This window comes from Zeus faber (assembly GCF_960531495.2).
Source record: "Zeus faber genome assembly, chromosome: 11".
Taxonomy (NCBI): Eukaryota; Metazoa; Chordata; class Actinopteri; order Zeiformes; family Zeidae; genus Zeus; species Zeus faber.
In genome coordinates this window covers 4552902-4573253 of record NC_137205.1, presented here as the reverse complement: position 1 = coordinate 4573253, position 20352 = coordinate 4552902, and the positions used below count along the sequence as shown (strand labels likewise).

Sequence of the window (20352 nt, the reverse complement as noted above, 5' to 3'; positions counted from 1 at the left end):
ACCCTTTTGGATACCACAGAACACCTTCAGTGGTAGTCTTGTGGTGTCCATGCCTCGACACATCAGAGCTATTTTAGTGGCAGAAGGGGGGCCTACATAAGCAGGCAGGTGGTTTTAATGTGGCTGATCGGTACTTACATCAATTACATTGAATGTTAATTCACTTAAATACACTAGATTGTCAGGTAGGTATCACGCTCTTTAAAACAAGCCATATTTATTTCTTTTTTTAAACAGTCAGCAAAAACAACAATACAGGACACCACTAACTCATTTATCTTCAGTAAGCCCCCCCTTTATGTGGCTGTCTGCTCCTCTGTGTAGCTCAGGCTGCTCCTCCCCCACTGGCCATCTGGGACGAGGTACCCCTCGCTGAGCACGGGCTCCACCACCAGCTCCAGCAGGCCGGGGGGCTCGGGCACCTCCAGCTCGGTCACACGGAAAAGGGTGGAGTAGGCCCGGCCCACCAGCTCCAGCGTCCCCGGGTCAGGCCCCCTCAGCCGCCGCCAGTAGACCCTAAAGTGCCGGGTGGGGCGTGCCGAGTAACGCCAGCGCAGCGTGGCGTTGAGGTGTAGGTGGCTGGACACGCGCAGCCAGACCACATCATAGACGCAGAGGTCGCAGATCGTCTCCGCAGGGACCCGTAGTCCGGATGTGTCCAGGACCTTGACAGGAGGGGAAATGGTTTATCATCTCATGAATAATTCCGGTCACACGTTTGTGTAGACAGGGTACTTTTGGGTGGAACTGACCCATTCAACATACAATTCTCTCCTAAGTCTAAATACCAAGTATTGGGTAATTCAATCCATTATTTTTACTCAATATGATAGACTCAATCGCGAGAGTAGACTTATAAGATAGTATTGACCAGAAGTCTTCAACCTTTTTCAGCCCAAAGACCCCTTGGTGGATAGAGAAACAGCGATTTTTTTAAAAATTAAATTTTGTGTTGCATTTTAATATAATAACATAACATAACATATAATATAACAACATAACCAGCATATAAAAACATAATGCCTTATTGACCTATTTATATACTCAGTTATGATGCTTACAGTTCCTGTGGGTTTTTATTTTAGATTTAGATTTATTTCCATATTTCCATTTAGGAGACCCTATGACTGGTCTGTATAGAAAAAAATAAAGCAGTGAAATCCACCTTTTCTCTGTTTTCACAAATAAAATAAATTCTGAAATACAGTTTAACATGCTGTTTAATATCAATTCAGTAATACAAACCATTGGATAAAAGCGTCTGCTAAATGTCATGTAATTTACCATGTGTTTTAACTGGAATTTAGCCATGCACCAGTTATATCTGTCCGACGATACTGGAAAATGCACAGACAGGTAGTTTGGGGTCATTATGACATTATGATCATCCTATTATCACATTTTGTCCATTGGAGATGTTTAACATGGTTAAATGAATGAATGAATAGGCATAAATTCAATTTGAGTAATTTAGGTTGTGAGCAAAAAAGACGTTGATTTTTTGGAAATACTACATTGTAATATAGCTGTGCTTGTCCTCACCAGATGTAGTATGTCATCCAGGCGTATTTCAAATACAGTTTCAGCATACTATAGTTTCTGCCCAAACCATTATTTGCCATACTCAATAAATTGCGTGCCTCACCATGATCTCTCCGACTCTGCAGGAGAAGGGGGTATCCCGAGGTTCTCCCTCACGCTGCAGGCTCACGCACACCTCCCTGAGAGCACAACCCCGCAGCGCCAGCTGGGTACACCTGCACCCCGGCAACACCAAGAGGAATGACCAGGACGGCATTATTCCCCGAGCTTTGTGGTCAACACACTTAGTCCATCGGCGTACAAAACGCACAACAGTTTGTTCCGCTTTTCAAACATAGTCGTGTTTTCATCGTGTTAAAGATTGAATTGAACACATGGTCTTACCTGAGCAGCCATCCGTTTGGGTTCCACTGGCCACAAATCTGGGTCAGTTTTCTCACCATCTGGTGACTGTCATCCAGGTCGAGCGGAGACAAACTGCTCGCTACACACACAAAAAATGAATCCAATCATGTCAAATATATTTGTCATTCTAAACTTCTTCTACATGTTTTTAGTTTATTTTTACATTTTTCAATTATAAAAAGAGTCAGGGAAAATTATGCTGTGTTTAGAAAAAATATAAAAACTAAGAATATTAGGCAAAAACATGAAATAATAATAATAATGAAAGAAAGAAAGAAAAGGAAATGAGAAAAATAAAATGTGTTATTGGAAATCTAGAGATGAAAAAACTCAAACTTTCCTTTTCTTGATGATTTTTCCTTTCATTCCTACGTTTTGAGACATTTGTAATAAAGATGTGTAACGTGTGACTAGGGGCTTGGCAATAAATCAATATTAATAGAGAACATACAACTAAATATTAGTGAAGGAGACGAAGGAGCTGGATAAAGGAGGTTCAGATAAACAGGGTTGTACTGTATGTACACATGTGCTTATCAATAAAAATGAAAACAATAATTGTGTACAAGGCTTGGACACAATTCGACTCTTAAGACTAGGTCTTGAACACCTTTATCTGTGCACTGACTCGCGTCTGTGGTCTCCAATTCCAAAGAGACCTTGATCCCTGCAGACGGCTTGTAGACCAGGGCCACCAGGGTCTCAGAGGCCAGGGGAACATGCAGGGAGAAGATTCTTGGAGGTAGACAGACGAACAGGTAAATAGAGACAGAGGGACAAGAAGATATTGGATTTGGATTCCAGTTGTTGTGGCAGCAGAGTCAGAAGTGCAAGGCAACTGTGCAAGAGGTAAAGGGTTTATTTAACCACTTCAAACTCCAGTTTTGAGAAACTTGATTCAGATAAGAAGGCTGATACGAATTGAATCCCTGTGTGCCTGATTGTTGAGATTCAACCAGTCATCAGAATCATTTTGATAAAGATTATTAGGCATTTCTGTTCTAAATAATCAAATCTAGCTCAATGCACTGCTAATTAAGTCCAAAAATTCTTTAGGGTCAGATTTGAGTAAATTAAAAAATGTGATTATTCCCGATTACTGCAGCGTGACGCGCAAGCGCAACCATCTCATGAGACATGGCTCATGAACATCAGTGCCAACATATCGTGCTTTGATGGACTCTGTTGTATCATATTTGTAACTCTTCATTTAAATGTAAAAGTATCCAATAGCAAAGAAATGTCAAAATTTTAATTAGTGGGGGATGCAAAAAAATTCAGATCTAAATAGCAAATAAAGGTTCGGAAACCCCATTTTAAATAGATTCAGTATTGAGACAATAACTTCAGACCCCTGTCCAACGCCAAGTTGCAATACGTAGTACGATGAGGACATCCCAGTGGGCCAAAGAATGCGGTAGTTTTTCTTTAAATTGTGGAATTTTCCACAAGGCTGATTAAGGATGAATGCCTCCCTCCCTCCCCCGCACCGTTGACCCGCTGCAGTTCGTATACCAGCCGAACAGATCCCCGGACTATCGGTCTCCCAGGTGCTGCACATCACTCTCACGCACCTGAATGGCCGAAAGGGGGGCTATGTGAGAATGCTGTTTATTGACTACAGTTCAGCTTTCAATACCATAGTCCCTACCAGACTGGCTGTCAAGCTGCTGGAGCTAGGACTGAACACTCCGCTGTGTGCCTGGATCCTGGACTTCCACACAGCCAGGCCCCAGGTGGTTAGGGTGGGGAGGCACACGTCCAGCTCCCTCACGCTGAACACAAGATCCCCCCAGGGCTGCGTCATCAGCCCCCTACTGTACTCCCTGTACACACATGACTGTGTGGCCAGGTCCAGCTCCAACACCATCATCAAGTTTGCTGACGACGAGAAGGCCTACCATGAGGAGGTTGCTGACCTGACACTCTGGTGCCAGAACAACAGCCTCCTTCTGAACGTCAGCAAAACTAAGGAGCTGATTTTGGACTTTAGGAGGGGATTACAACCGAGGACGCACGTGCCGTTGATAATTAATGGGACTTCTGTTGACAGGGTGAGCAGCTTCAAGTACCTGGGAGTCCACATCACGGAGGACTTAACATGGACTTTACAAACAGCAATCTGGTGAGAAAAGCGAGGCAGCGTCTTTACCACCTCAGGCAGCTGAAAAAATTCAGGGTCTTGGTGAGGATCCTCAAGTCCTTCTACTCTGGAGCAGTGGAGAGCATCCTGACTGGCAACATCACTGCCTGGTTTGGGAACTGTACTGTTCAGGACAGGTGGGCCCTACAGAGGATGGTGCACCACTGGAACTGCCCTCCCCTCCCTGCAGGACTTATACACCAGGAGGTGTAGTAGCAGAGCCCACGTGATCCTGAAGGATCCTCACCACCCGAACAAGTGACTGTTCCAGCTGCTGCGGTCGGGCAAGCGCCTGATTGACACACTTCGCTCTAGTTTTGTTTTTGTTTTTTTCAATACTACCGTTTGCTGTGCCGTGTGTTGTGTTCAGTACAGAATTTGAACACTGTTCTTCGGTTGCAGAATACCGATCCTTTATTGGTTCTGCCATGCATGAAAATGATCAAACTCCAATTTTAGTTTCCATCGATAAACCAAACAAAACAAACTTTTTAGCATGACAAACAAACTTTAGCATCACAGCGGTCAAAAACCCTTTGCCCTTCCTTGTTCAAACACCTGACGACAACAGTCCCCTTCCTTCCTATATACCGGAGCACTGGATACTAGCACAGCGACACCCAATGCTCACACAGTGAATAACAATTACATTTTATATATTCTAACAACACATTTGGCTCCTACACCCCTAGTTACCACTTGTTCGGAACCTTATCGAGACAAACCAAGAATGCCACATTAGAAGTCAGCTTGAGAGCTTGTGCTTGAGTCTGCCACCTTACCATTTTTGGAAAAAATGTCAAAGAGATAATAGACTGTAATTACAACAGACAGGTTTCACGATATACTCGGTTTGCACAGCTAAGGTCAAAAGGAATCTTGCCGTACCATAATGGTATTTTAGGGTTACAGAATGTCAGATTTCAGACAAATCTCAATGGCGGCACCTTTTAAAAGACAGGACGAACATGCAGACATACACACCTCGCACAGACCTTGCTATGGCTGGCCGGGAGGATGCCCTCCAAGAGCAGTGAGCTGCCCCCGTTCCAGGCTTCCTCGGAGCAGCCGCGGCTCCTCAGCCACCCCTGGCTCTCCAGCTCCTTCTTGAAGTACAGCGGCTGGAGCTCCTGGGCACTGAGGTTGAACCAGCTCTTCTTCTCCTTCTGCTTCTCTCAAATGTGCACACGTGTGGACAAGTGTGAGGGGCAAACACACACGCACACACATATGAAGGCATAGAATGGCAAAACATTGATTGAACATATAAACACCAAAATGGTTTTCTAAAATAGAGACAAATTGAAATAAGTCATTCCACTCTTCCCAGTCTCCACCATTCGTAATCACTGACTCTTCCTCCTTTGCCAATTTGTCCCTACATATCTCTCTCTCTATTATTCAACCCTGCATTATTTTTCTTGCAGTACCTCTCCTCTCCAGTAGAGGGCTTTTCCAAAGCCCTGGCAGAAGGACGAGGTGAAAGGAAGAAGCGCGGTTGGCCGATGGATATACAGGAAGTCAGCAAGCAGTGCCCAGAACCTGGGAACACAGACGGTGATGGTAATCAGTCACGCCAATAGAACACAAAATAGCAAATATCACAATAGTAATGAACAATCAATTCAGGAACGGAACTGAAAGAATATGTTCCATAATCCAATATACCCCTTCAAAGTCATTTGAAATTGCCCTCTGGAACAGCAAACAAAATATATTTTGTTGCTTCAAACTCACTTGTCCTGATTCTGGCGGAACTCTGCCTTGTCGTCTATGCTTTCGTACACCCAGCCAGGAGCAAAGATGGCGGCAGAGAAGTCATGTTTCCGAATGAGTTCCAGAGCCTGTGGACGGGAGTAAAGGGGAAGTCTGGATGATGTTATCGGGGTCGAGATAAATGGGCTTCCATATTCCAATTATGACTACCGCCCCTGTCTCGAAGACACAAGAGACACACTGGAGGCTAAGGGATCCCCCTCTGTGTGTACCTTATTAGTGTCAAACATGCCTCCAACCACTTCACCCCGGGCAAACACGTCAACTCCCACGTAGATGTCCGCTTGGCGCCCTTGGACAGCGCCGGAGGTCTTCATCGCCTCCAGCCCTTCTTCTGTCCAGTTGTAGTTTGTGAAGAAACCGTCGCACGCATCGAAGAACACCCTGAGAGGCGTGAGGATTTGTGTTGGTTTATTGTAAATCATACATGCCAAAACCAGACGCTGTACCATCAAAATGCCGTCAATCCTCCTCTATTTCCTCCGTCGGCATATCTCTCAACACCTACCTGTTGTCCTTGTTGAGTTCATTCTGCCACTTGAGCTGCCCGTCCTCCAGGACACTGTCGTACCAGAGCACCTGGCCGCCGGGGAGCCTCTCGTGCGTTTGATCCGTTAGGTAGCGCAAGAACAGGGGCACATTTCTCACTGCCTCCCCCTAGGGGCAAGATGAAGGAAAGGCAGCTGCAGACCAGTTGAAATAGCTTGAAAAGGTGGCTGTTATGGCCAGCAGTTTTAACATTTATTCCATAGGACAAACTAGTAACTTTTTAAACATTATTAGTACTTATATTTTAATAAGCAGTTGCTATTCAAACTAGTACTAGTACCTATTTTAGTTTTACTAATTTACTAATCAAAATGTATTCACTACTAGTATTTATTCTATTCTATACTAGTATTATAAAGAGTTTTAATTGTCACATTTATTTGAAACTATTCCAATTGTTACTAGTAATGATCACAATGTTGACAATTTTCTCATTGAATCATATGGGGCTCCGTGTTTTAGATATCAAATATTTGCTTCCGACTAGTATCTATTCCGATTGATATTAGCAACTATTTAAATTTTACCTCACTATTAATTGAATACTAGTACTTATTCACTAGTGACTCTTGCCTTTTTGCCTGGTACATTTTTGTTTTACCAGCAACAATGTATTTCTTCACGAGACTAGACAAGTACTAGTTTGAATAGCAACTAGTTATTAAAATATAAGTACTAGTAAATTTTAAAAAGTGACAAGTTCGTCCTATGGATTAAACGTAAAATGGTTTGCCATATAGGCTGTCACACTGTACCTGCATCCAGTATTCCTTTTTTTTTTTTCAACTAAATCATGTTTGTTTTTAATGGCACTCCCTATATACAATCTAACCCATACATTTTTTGATACAAAATAGAATAAAGTGTCAAGCTATTCTTAGAATTTGGTAAAAAGGAGACGTATGATCATCCAAAATGGCATGCCAAAAGCCTCTTGTTGGTGAGAATTTGCTTTGTTACAAATACCTTGAGACGATATTACCCTAATAAAAGTGAAAGTACAACATTCACATTTCTCAAGTAAAAGGACATACATACTTGCTCTTACATGTACTGAAAGTATTCAAATTAAAGTATTACAAGTAAAAGTACCTGTAATATCCAGTGTCCTGATATGATATAAAAGAGCTGATAATATGCCACAAAGTATGAAGTGAAAGATCCAAACTCTGGGCTTGGGACTAAGGTCAAAATAACAAATACAAGAGATAAAAATGCTTCTCAAAATGGACAAAAATATATCTGAGAAAGCTGTTCAAAACATTCTCATGAGTTTAGGGTGAACTTGACATTTAAAAAATAAAAAGCTTCAAATAGATTTCTGGGAAATGTTCTGTATTTGCAAATTGACCCACATAGAATTCCTGTTTGTTGTTGTTGTTGTTCTAAAGCTATATGTAATGTGAATGTGTGCAAGAAATTTCGCGGAGAAAAACATAGAGATATTCACTTGGAGAAGTGCAGTAATTTAGTATTTATACTTTGCTACTTTACACTCCTGCTTGTTAGCACGTTTCGCTAATATGCGTCATTCAATTACTGACCTCCATCATCCATTGGGGGCAGGAGGCAGGAAGTGAAATTGGCTGGAGGTGGTAGAATTTTGCTGTACTTGGCTCGACTCTGGCTCTACTCACACTGAGGGTGTTCTCGATGTTGACAAGCCAGCCGTCAAAGCCGTAGTGGTGGCTGATCTGGACCAGTTTGTCGGCCACCGTGCGGTAGGACTCCTCGTCCTTAAGAAAGGCCTCACAGACCTTTGCTCCCTCCGTCCACTCCGTGATGAAGGTCCCTAGGGAGGAGTTCCGCAACGCTCTGAGGTTTGGCACTTTTCTGGTCCAATGTTTACATTCCAGGTAAATTTATTGTTTATTTTTGTGTATTCATAGGTTTATATATTTAACATTTATCGTTGGGTCTTGTTTCAGTTATTTAAGTTTAGGTACATTTTCTTGGTTTATTGTTTAGGAATCCATTTCTACTTCAGTGTTCAGGTTTGATATTGAAAAAATTGCCAAATTCTTCTAGCTTATTTATTTTTTTGAAAATGATTTATAATTCTCTTGTTACTTTGTAGGTTTATAGTTATTGTGTGTCCTTAGGTTTATCGTTTCTTGCCATTGTTTTGTTATTTACTGCCAATTTTTTAGGTCTATTATATATATATCTATATCTTCTAGTCAACTTTGAGGATTATTGTGCGTGTATTGCCATTTTATTTTTTCTATTTTTATTTTATTATTATTATTCTATTATGAGAGCTGCTTTAATTTACCTCTAGGGATTAATAAAGTATCTATCCATCTAGCAATGGCGACAAGCAATATGTACTAGCGAAATGTACATTTTAATGTACCATTCAATATTATATATATTTATATTATATAATATCATATATTATAAGAAGGACCAAGCTAGTCTGGTGTCGCAGATTTAAGTAACACAAAGCTCCTAAATCAAATCAAGGCCAAGTTTAACAGTTCTCTATGAAGGTATTATTGTATCAAAACAATTGAGCACCTGTGACAGTGGAATTTGTAGTTGTAGAAAATAGTCACACATGTGTATCAGTAAGTTTGAAACTTAAGAATATATTCTCCCACAAACACCACACAACAGTTACACCTTCTCAAATTTTTCATTGCAGGTGCACAAATCCTATTCTACAAGTCACAAATAAAGAAACTCACGCGCTCACATTTTTGCTACAGCTGCTGAAAAACACATTCACACACCTGTATCAAAAAGTTGCACACCTGTAGAATATTTTCTCACGAATAAATCTTTTTTCTTGGATATTTTTCAAGCACAAATACAAGTCAATAACTACAACTGCTTCAATCTGCCTCAACGATTCTCAAATGCTGTTTTTTCGCTTTTGCACCGCATATCTCATGAAATGTGTAACAAAAGTGCCCCTGCAGAGCCAGGAGCAAACACTGTTCAGAGATCAGAGAACCGTTTTTGCCAATCAAAGGAGCTCGTTCGAACGCCAGAAAAATATCCAAGAAAAAAAGGTATTTGTGAGAAAATATTCTACAGGTGTGCAACTTTTTGATACGGGTCTATGAGTGTGTTTGGCACCATATTCACTGCAGCAGCTGTAGCAAAAATAAGAGCATATGAGTTTCTTAATTTGTGATTTGTAGAATAGGATTTGTGTACCTGCAATGAAGAATTTGAGAAGGTGTAACTGTTTTTTTGGGAGAGAAAGAATTCTACAAGTTTCAAATGTACTGATACACATGTGTGATTATTTTCTACAACTACAAATTCAACTGTCGCAGGTGTAATAATACCTTCATAGTTCTCCACTCACCTAGTACGACGACCCCATGCCTATGCGCTGCGTTGGTCCACACCGCAGGGGGAATGGTCACCAGCTTGTGTGCAAAGTAGTTAAAAATGTCAATATACTGCCAGTGATAGAAAGCGTAGGGAGCCTCAGATTCCGTCCCCTGGAGGAACCTTAATTGGAAGAGGGTTCAGGAATTTAAAAGACGAAGATGAGTGCTAATGATAATAATAATAATAATAATAATAATAATAATAAAAACAACAATAATAATAAAAACAATAATAAAAAAAATATATATTAAAAATATAATAATAATAATAATAATAATAATAATAATAATAATAATAATAATGAGTATAATATCATTATATTAATAATATTATTGGCATACAAACAGGAAACTCTGTTCACAAAATCAGTTTATATGCAGACAATATTTTGTAATATTTATAGAACCCAATATAAGCCCTACTGGAAGTGTTATATTGTTGTATTGTGTTATATTTCTGTGTGGAGTTTGCATGTTCTCCCCGTGCTCACATGGGGTTTCCTCCACCTCACGTCAGTAAGGACCCCCACCAAAAACATGCACCCATCATCGTCTGACCAGCGATGGACACTTATCACCTGGTCCCCGGGCGCGCGTCCGCACGCAGTGGGCAGCATACGCACTGCTTGTGTGTGCAAGCATGTGTTGTAGTGTGGTGTGTTGCGTGACAAATAAAGACTGTTTCTGTTTCATATTGGACTATAACCACAGTCTTACCACTCAGTAGGGAAGACTGAAATGTTGTAACGCAGAAACGTCCCTTAACCGTCACAACAGGCAACATTAGATACCTTGGTATTGGTATCTCCACCAATCTGTCCGATTTGTTTACCCTTAACTTTCTTCCATTGCTCAAATCCATTGAAGAAGACTTACTTGATGGAACAACCTACCAATCTCACTAATTGGTAGGATAGCAGCAGTGAAAATGAATATCCTACCAAAAACAAACTATATATTTTCAATGACCGCAGTCCAACCAACAGTATATTAGTTTAATATTCTAGACTCAATAATCAATTAATTATATTGGAAATACAAGAAACCGTAACACTACAGAAAAACAAAGACTGTAGAGGCCTAGCAGCCCCAAACTTCAGATACTACTATTTAGTGAATCATCTTCAATTTAATAATGAAATGGTTACAACCAGAGCAGCAATTGGGCCATGGATGGCGAGACATTGAACATACACAATGTCAGGATTTATCAATATCTGATCTCCCGTTCCTTACTGAATCTATAAGAAACATAATTGCTTTAAAAACCCATTCATCACAACAACTCTGTCAGCCTGGTGGAGATTCAACAAACTCACTCAGTGGTCACACACAATATCGGTGGTCAGTTTCCTGCAATTCCGTCAACTCCAGCAGTCTCTAAAAGTTTAAACCAAATTGACAAACAACATCCTACAACCACCCCCGATGATTGAACATCTTACTCATATTGGTAATTAAAAAAAATCCCTCTTCCAGAATATACAAACTTTTATTAAAAACAGATGACACTATGTCTTTACCTACCATGGAAGGGAAATAGACCTTGCTGTTTCCACCAATATCAACCTGTGGAAGCTTTTCTATGACCTGCAATTCCAAAATGCAACTCATCTAATATAAGACTCTGCACAGAGTTCATATCACCCAACACAAAATGTTCAAAATGGGTTTTGTGGATAAAGACATCTGTTCTCACTGTTCCCATAATCCCAGTGATGACTACTTTATGCCATCTGGCTCTGCCCACCTATACAAACATTCTGGACCAACATCACCAAGAAGGTATCAACCCTTCTGAATCACAGCATTCCAGTTTCCACGACTGTATATCTCCTCGGTGACCTCTCCTCAGCTGACCCACCACCAACCCATTTTGATTGCCTTAACAATGGCCAAGAAAATAACATTACTCAATTGGAAAAACAGAGATAATAACACCACATACCAACGGTTACATTTATTAATAGAATACATCTCAATGGAAAAACTATTAGCAATATCCAAAAACGAGGTTGATTAATTTCATGAAATATGGGCTACATTTATCACTGACATAACTCCATCCATTAACACTTCAGTCTTCCTAAGTCGGGGGAATGTCTTGGTGTTTTGGGGCATGTGGGGGTCCCTCGGGTCTCACCAGAGCTCTACGGTTGCAAGCTCATTAAAACAATCCTTCATTCCTCCTGAAAAGTGATGAAATTAAAAGCAATTTTCTCATGTATACCTGCATGCCTTATTCTAAAATGGCCAAATTTGTTGGTACCCTTTGACGTAAAAAGAAGAAGCCACAATTTTCTCTGAAATAACTTGAAACCCACAAAAGTAATTGGCATCCATCATGGTTGATTACATATTTAATAGAAATCAGACTTTGCTTTTGATTTTTGATTCAACAGAATATTTTACATAATAAAACAAATGAAAATGACATGGACAAAAATGATGGGACCCATAACCTAACATTTTGTTGCACAACATTTAGAGGCAATCATTGCAATCAAGCGATTTCTGTAGCTCTCAATGAGACTTCTGCACCTGTTAACAGGTAGTTTGGCCCTCTCTTCCTGAGCAAACTGCTCCAGCTGTCTCAGGTTTAAAGGGTGCCGTCTCCAGACTCCATGTTTCAGCTCTTTCCGTAGGTGTTCGATAGGATTCAGATCAGGGCTCATAGAAGGCCACTTCAGAATAGTCCAATGTTTTGTTCTTATCTATTCTGGGGTACTTTTAGCTGTGTGTTTTGGGTAATTATCCTGTTGGGGGACCCATGACCTGCGACTGAGATAGAGCTTTCTGACACTGGGCAGTACGTTTCGCTCCAGAATGCTTTGATAGTCTTGAGATTTCATTGTCCCTTGCACAGATTCAAGGCACCCCATATCAGAACAGAGCAAAGCAGCCCCAAAACATAACCGAGCCTCCTCCACGTTTCACAGTAGGTATGGTGTTCTTTTCTTTAAAAGCTTATTTTTTTTGTCTGTGAACATAGAGCTGATGTGACTTGCCAAAAAGCACTAGTTTTGACTCGTCTGTCCAAAGGACATTCTCCCAGAAGCATTGTGGCTTGTCAATTTGCATTTTAGCAAATTCCAGTCTGCTTTTTATGTTTTTCTTTCAAAAGTGGAGTCCTCCTGGGTCTTCTTCCATTGAGCCCACTGTCTCTCAAAAAGCGACGGATTGTGCAATCAGACACTGATGTACCTTGACCATGTACCTCTTTGGAAGTTGTCCTTGGCTCTTTTTCTACCATTCGCACTATCCATCTGTTCAATCTGGGGTCGATATTCCTCTTGCGGCCGCCTCCAGGGAGGTTGGCTACAGTCCCATGGACTTTAAACTTCTTAATAATATTTGCAACTGTAGTCACAGGAACATCAAGCTCCTTGGAGATGGTCTTATAGCCTTTACCTTTAGCATGCTTGTATATAATTTGATCTCCTCAGACAACTCTCTCCTCAGGCTATCTCTGGTCCATATTCAGTGTAGTGCACACGATGACACCAAACAGCAGAGTGACTACTTTTCTCCATTTAAACAGGCTGAATGACTGATTATAAAATTGAAGACATGTGTGATACCAATAAAAGAAAACTGTTAGTTTGAAATATCACCATAATCCAATTATATATAATCTTTTCTAAGGGGTACGAACAAATCTGTCCAGGCCATTTTAGATAAAATTGATCTCTTTAGCAATAATTAATCTCTTTTCACTGTTTTTTTGCTTTACTCTATGACAAACCAAAGGCATGCAGGTATACATGAAAAAATTGCTTTTCATTTCATCAGGAGGAATGAAGCATTGTTTCAATGAGCTGTAAGGGTACCAACAAATTTGTCCATGTCTGTATACATACATACATACATACATACATACAAATAATGGTAATTTTAAAGATAATTATGAATAGGCCATGCATTGGAACTATGGTTCCCATTGTGTTGACTTTATTGTTTTTGTTGTTGTGTATCTATTGTTTGGTTAAGCTCTTGTTTGTTTGTTTGTTTGTTTGTTTGTTTGTTTGTTTCTGTGTGAGTGTGAGGAACAGAGAACAGAGAGACTCGAGAACAGAGAGACTGAGACGGAGTTTTTTCCCGCACGCCATCAGAACTGTCAACGCTGACCTCACCAGGGGTCCTAACTGAGCCATACACTAGGCTCCACTACCTACTGTACTGTATGTAGCATACTGTACCGCATACTGTGTCACTGTTCAGGGTTGTTCGTGATGCCGTATTGCTGCGCCGTACTGTTGTATACTGTGCTGTATTATCCCAAACACTACTCCCTCTATTCACATTCACATGCCACTTTAAATGCACATATCTGTATATACATAGGCATATTCCTTCTATCTATTCCATTTTATTTCAATTTATTTTTATTGTATTTTATTCTTTATATTTTTATCTTATTCTAAAAGTATTCCACTTACTGTATTACGTTTTAGGAGTCAGTTAGTCGGTCTATTAGAAAGGAATTTTCTACTTTTTATTTTATTTTATTTTTTATTTTTTTCCTAGGACATATTGTGTGCTATCACCGGGTGCGTTGCATTACATTTCACTGCATATATGTATGGAAGTATGTATATGTATGTGACGAATAAACCTCTTGAATCTTGAGACGCAAGTTATTTGGGTGTGTCCGGTGCCTTTGGGTTTGGGAAAAAAGATCCTCCCCATTTTGTGACATCTACACCTTCGGTGAGCACGGCGTGTGTACCTGTCGTCCAGGTAACCGCCCATCATGTCGTGAGATACCAGGGTGCGCCGGGGGCAGTCTGTTAGCGGTGGCTGGCGGGCAGCGAGCTTGACAGCCGCCACATTGAAGGGGTTCGCCCTGCTCTTCTGCCAAGACAACAGCTCCTGCAGCGTCTGGAGGCCGCAGGTAACGGGTTCAGTGGTGTCCGCATCGTAGTGTTCGGCTGACAGAGAGAGCAAAGTGTTTTGTGGCGGGGATGCACCAAAAGATCTCAAATGACAGCATCACACATTTTAAAAAGCCCCCCCCCCCACATCCTAGTAGGGCACACAGTAAAGTAGGGGTCTCAAACTCAAACGACTTGGGAGCCACTGGCCAGGTTGTCTTCTTCTAGGGGGGCCGTGTTCAACTTGCCAGATAATATTCTTCTAGGAGGGGGCCCATGTTGAACTTCAAGGGAAAAACTGCCCATTTTTTCCTTTAAATCTTAAATCTCTTTAAGGGTCTATTTAATTCTGTTTCATGTTAAACATGAATTAAATTGTGTGGACTAAGCATTGTGATTTAAAAAAAATAATTTGCGGGCCAGATTCATTAATATACTGTATTATCCCCATGTTACCACATTAAATTGTGTTGCAGGCTGGATGTGGCCCGCGGGCTTGTAGTTTGAGACCCCTGCACTAGAGTATTTTAGCAAAGGATTGTGGTAATCACAAGGGGACAACACCTTTTGGGATTCTATAACACACTATAGAAGTGAGGCTTCGGGTTGGTTAGACCTTTCGTGTAGGCAAGGCATCATCACTTGAAGTTTAGGTTTACTGCAGTTTGGCTTATTAGTAGTTAAGTAGGTGTAACCTGGTAGGGACGAGGATGTATACTTGACGACTTCATAGACACGACTTGAATCCATGAGTTGATCCAAACAAGACTCTAACCTGGTAAAAAATATATAAAATAATTATTATTATAATTATATATATATAATAATAATAAAAAGTACACGTACACGTATATATAATATTAAATATGACATATTTCCTTTGTAATATGAAGAAGCAACTCTGAGGTCCCGTGTAGGGATGTACCACGGTGCTGCTACTCTTTACAGGATGGAGTTCAAGTCCCATAAGTACCCGCTTGTCTCCCTCCTGCCGCCGACGCCGTCGTCGTCGCCTTCTTCTTGCCCCGTCGTTCTCTTCCTTCGTAGGTTTTCGCTGCTTTGGTCCATTATATTTTATTATTTCAGCACATAAATCGCTAAATGAATGTAATTTAAATAAAAAATAAAAAGTTGCTATTATAGTATTTGGTACTTCCTGTTTTACTTGTTTTACCGCTTCGTCTTCTGCCCTTTCTCAATACCAAGTACGCTAAGCCAAGTAAGTTCTTGTTCTTCTTCTTTTTGGCGTTTAACGCTAGCTTGCATCTTAAATGTTGCCCTACTGCCATCTTCTGGAGTCAGTTAACTCCTACAATGTCCAATATGTCCGATTTTCTACATCAGCCCTGCCCTCAGTAGGAATCTGACCAAGCATCTTCTGCATCAGTGTGCTCTTTATAACTACTCTTGTTAGTCTTAATCTTTTCATTTCTTCAATCATGTCCTTTCTCTCCGCTACATACTTCCTTCAACTAACAAGCACATGCTCTACAGTTTCTGGTTCCTGACAATGACCACAAAAACCGGATTGGATGTTTCCCTATAATGTGAAGTTTTGCTCTATTTCTCACAATACGAACTCTATTTTGAATGGAATGTACTTTCTGTTTTACTTCCGTTTTACTGACGTAATTTCATATAACCCCACCCTTCTTGTCCGAGTTGCCAGGTTCGCCGTTTTTCCGTGCTAAAATGGACTACTTGGAAGTAAAACAAATAAGATGTGGTGTGGGAGGACATGCAGGCCGTTGGGGTAAGGGAGGAAGATGCGCAGAACAGAAGGTATTGGAGGCAGATGATCGGCTGTGGGGACCCCTAACGGGAGCAGCTGAAAGAAGAAGAAGGAGAAGAAAACGAAATGAAATAGAAATTGAATTACAAAACTTATATATGATCCCATTGACTATTTGCCTGCCTCTCCACAGAAAAGAGGGCAAACAATATATAAACACTATGTGAGTTGACGGCCTGTAATTCACTGCCTATAAGGTTGAGGAAAGAAAAAACAAAGTCAGTAAAGTTTGTGCAGTACTTACGCAGTTTTATTACAACAGGTATAACAATGGTGCTCTCTGGTCTGATACCAAGGTAGGAGCGATGAGACACGGTTCGGTCTCATCTTTTTCTGCTTTTTTCTGAACTATTTTTGAAATTCTATCCAAGTCTATCCAACTTTTGAAATAACAGTGATTCAAGAAACATTCTAAATTAGAGTTAACCCTTTTACTTGGTTGCAGATCTATCTTGGTATTTAATCTTTAATTTTTATGTTTATTAGGGCTGCTTGATAAAAAAATAAAAATAACCAATTAATCACACAATTTGCTGCAATTAATTGCGAGTAATTGCTTTTTTTTTCCCTCTAGAGACTGAAGTTTGTAATACAGTAATGGATATTTAAATGTAAAAATATAGAATCAACATCAACACATGATGTTGAATCAACACAAAGAACTATATTTTTATTCAAATACTATTGTTTAAGAGCTTATTTTTAACTATAAACACAGATTCTCTCATATGAATTATAGATTTCCATTTTTGTTTGAGAGAAATATTTATCCCAAAAAAAAAACAAAAAAACAGGCCTATATGTCAAAATGCCAGTTGAATTAAGAAGGTCATAATATATTATATGCATAAGTTTTAATTTAGGTATTAAGTTATAAATATGTTTTCTTCATTTGTTTTAGAATATGTCCATTGCAGGTTTTTCCTTCATTTATTAATCAAACTACAAATAACTGATAACAAAAGGGGATACAAGAGTGACTGAAAAACACAATGTTTTTATGTGTTTGAAATGACATTTTGGACGACTGCCGATTTTTCATTTTTCCAATGAACACAGCATCACTTCGTTTTCCAATGAACACAGCATCACTTCGTTTTCCGAGCTCCTCTGAATGCAGCATATCACTGCCTGCTTGGAGCGCGCACGATAGAGAGAGACGGATCGAATCTCTCTGACGGATAAAATAATAATTATAAAAATGCTATCTATTAAAACAGAAAAAATACCGATGCTTAGACCCGCTGTGGGGGCAACTTATACCTGCAATACGCTGGGGAAAACCCTGGCATTAATTGTGTGAATTTTTTAATTAATTACCAAATTATTACGTTAATTTTAACAGCACAAATTTTTATCCAAATTGTATTCCCATTCGTATTTATATCTTAATCTTTACTTTTATTTAATATTTCCATTTTTATGCCCAGCACAGTAAGTGGAGTTTGCAGAAAAGCATTTCACTACATGTTGTACTTGTGATAATGTGTATATGATAATAACTAAATATACCAGTGTAATATATATATATATATTACATTGGTAATATTCCTGGTCTATGGTCCATTCTCTGTGATATAGGAGGGGTTCCTCCTGCTCAGGGCTACTTCCCTGCCGGACAGGAACAACGAGAGTCCCGATAGGATATATTTGCAGTGGTTGGCGTCTAATGACTCTCTGAATGGGGTGGTCGTCACGGTCTATGTCGAGGACAGACAGTGCAGACCCCATCGTACCGTGGTTTGCAATGGTGCCGATTTTGACGCTTGTGACTATGTGGCTGGTTTTACAATAACTCAGGTTCACAGTACCTTGCTATATTGGCTAATGTGTCAGGTTAAACATCAAATTGAGGATCATTTTGGGTGTTTTCTCTAAGCTGTGGGGAAAAGACATGCAGTTCCCTTTGAGGTGGGGTTAGTCACACACACACAGGAGAATTGATGTCACAACCATACATAAACTATACGGCAGCAGTTTCCGCATTCCTCCTCACTCTGTTTCAGCTCTTCGAGGTGATACTCCCTAATCTCCTTCCCTCACAGTGCTCGCGGCAGAGCAGACCAACACAGCAATGTTTCAAACTCTTTTATTGCTCAAGTTCACAAACTTCTGTTTACCCTTGGTGCTTTCACCACAGCCGTATATTTTACTCAAACCATAATTCTCCAATTAGCTTGACAATTTTCTGGGGCCCCCACAATCCAATGTCCGTTATATTTCTTAGTTCTTTTTAACGACAACATACACAATCAATCACAGTTTGTTACCATACACATTCCTTAATGACAGCTGTTTCCACACAATTTACTGCTCGGCCCTCTATCACCGACTCCGGAGGGACACAGACTCCTAGCCTTTGACTTACATGGATGGCAACGTGGCCCCGTGATTCTTGTTGTTCATCCACCACATATTCCAATAGCAGTAACAATTCTATCTTTAACACTATCATCCTTTATAATTCTTGGCCTTTCCTGACCAGAGTTGGATCACAATCATTTTCTGCTATGTGCCAGTTTTCTATTAATTTGTCTTTTTTAATTCAATCCACAGCTGTTTTATCCAAAACCCTTTTCTCTTGCCATCAATTATGAATTCCAAATTTGGCAATTTGACCGGATTCAGAATTTAGGTTCATATAGGAGGTAGCGATCCCCAAGACACACACAGTCAACAGCTCCTGACAGTCCAACATTTCTAAAACATTTTTTTATGAAAAAGGCTGTGCTCACTGATTTTTCTTAGTTTTGTCGTTAGCTGACTGGACCGCAGACAGATGCGTGTCCGAGGACGGCGGCACCTCCTGGCTAGCTCGCCAGATGACGGCCTGTAATTTACTGCTGATACGACTGAGGAAAGAACAAACAAAGTCAGTAAAATTCGTACAGTACTTACGTAGTTTTATTACAACAGGTACAACAATGGTGCACCCTGGTCTGATAATACCAAGGTATGAGCGATGAGACATGGTTCTGTCTCATCTTATAGCCCCCCTGAGTGGAAAACTACTGGAAGGTCGGCACACAGAGTGAGTGAAAATGTACAGAGTTGTAAAAGAGAGGGGGGGGGGATGGACAGAGAGGGAGAGGGAGGGAGAGAGAGTGAGAGAGGGGGAGAAGTTTGACTGATGCTCGTAAAATAGACTTCAGAGTGGAGAGAGGTCTGTCTGTCCTGTACCGAACCTATATCCACAGAAAAAAAGGTTAACAAGGTGCCACACAACTTCCCCTCATTATCTCTTAATACATGAGAGCTGCTTCCTAAGGTTCTTTTCAATGAAGATTAATAGCAGGTTGACATCAGCATCAGTTATGCAAGGCGGTCAGATTACTCACAAACCAATTACTGTGGCACCCACAGGCTACTTAGAGGCCATCAGCGTTTTCCTGCATAAAGCTGTCCCATGCTGATTTTGGCCTGGGAACATAATCCCGTTAAGGTTATACATGTGACAACATGTGCTATCTCATGTGCTTTGTTCATTTAAACAGACTGCCCACCAACTAAGATCTATGATCATAGGTAAAACAAATATTAATTTGCTGATTCAAGGCCTCCTCTGTGCACTGTGCATTGCTCTGCTGCCTCACAGCAAGAAGGTCCTGGGTTAGATTCCCGCCTGGGGCGCTGTTGGCACCGTGCTCCGGCGGGTTATCTTCCAAAACAGGAGCCTTTCTGTGTGGAGTTTGCATGTTCTCTCCGTGCTCACATGGGGTTTCCTCCACCTCACGTCAGTAAGGACCCCCACCAAAAACATGCACCCATCATCGTCTGACCAGCGATGGACACTTATCACCTGGTCCCCGGGCGCGTCCACGTATGCTGCCCACTGCTCCTGGCTGTGCCCCCGGAGGAAGGACAAGCCAGGATGGGTCAAAAGCAGAGGAGCCATTTCACCGGCCACCATCAAGCATGTGCATG

General features: G+C 40.7%; 1 protein-coding gene across 3 annotated transcripts; it reads right to left on the bottom strand.

The window, feature by feature from the left end:
• Positions 1–216: 216 nt before the first annotated feature.
• engase (endo-beta-N-acetylglucosaminidase) lies at positions 217–16085 on the bottom strand. Of its 3 annotated transcripts, none has more exons than XM_080010193.1 (14): positions 15610–16085; positions 15332–15411; positions 14492–14693; positions 9735–9883; positions 8053–8207; positions 6375–6523; positions 6079–6250; positions 5828–5934; positions 5521–5632; positions 5075–5259; positions 2558–2682; positions 1927–2026; positions 1646–1757; positions 217–665 (listed from the first exon to the last, which is right to left on the bottom strand). In XM_080010193.1, the coding sequence occupies exons 1-14, from the start codon at positions 15702–15704 to the stop codon at positions 297–299; spliced, it is 2112 nt and encodes a 703-aa protein (XP_079866319.1). In that variant the 5' UTR covers positions 15705–16085; the 3' UTR covers positions 217–296. The 3 variants fall into 3 exon arrangements, with proteins under 3 accessions (XP_079866319.1, XP_079866321.1, XP_079866320.1); XM_080010195.1 differs by having other exon boundaries at positions 2576–2682; XM_080010194.1 differs by having other exon boundaries at positions 5075–5256.
• Between the last annotated feature and the right edge of the window lie 4267 nt (positions 16086–20352).

What these genes read in the sequence shown, in the direction of transcription:
- engase (XM_080010193.1), bottom strand. Translation starts at nt 15,704, where the DNA reads ATGGACCAAAGCAGCGAAAACCTACGAAGGAAGAGAACGACGGGGCAA. An exon ending in TACATCCTCGTCCCTACCAG is followed by an intron (nt 14,694 to 15,331) that starts GTTACACCTACT and finishes TCTCTCTGTCAG; the next exon opens with CCGAACACTACGATGCGGAC. An exon ending in GAACTCAACAAGGACAACAG is followed by an intron (nt 6,251 to 6,374) that starts GTAGGTGTTGAG and finishes CACGCCTCTCAG; the next exon opens with GGTGTTCTTCGATGCGTGCG.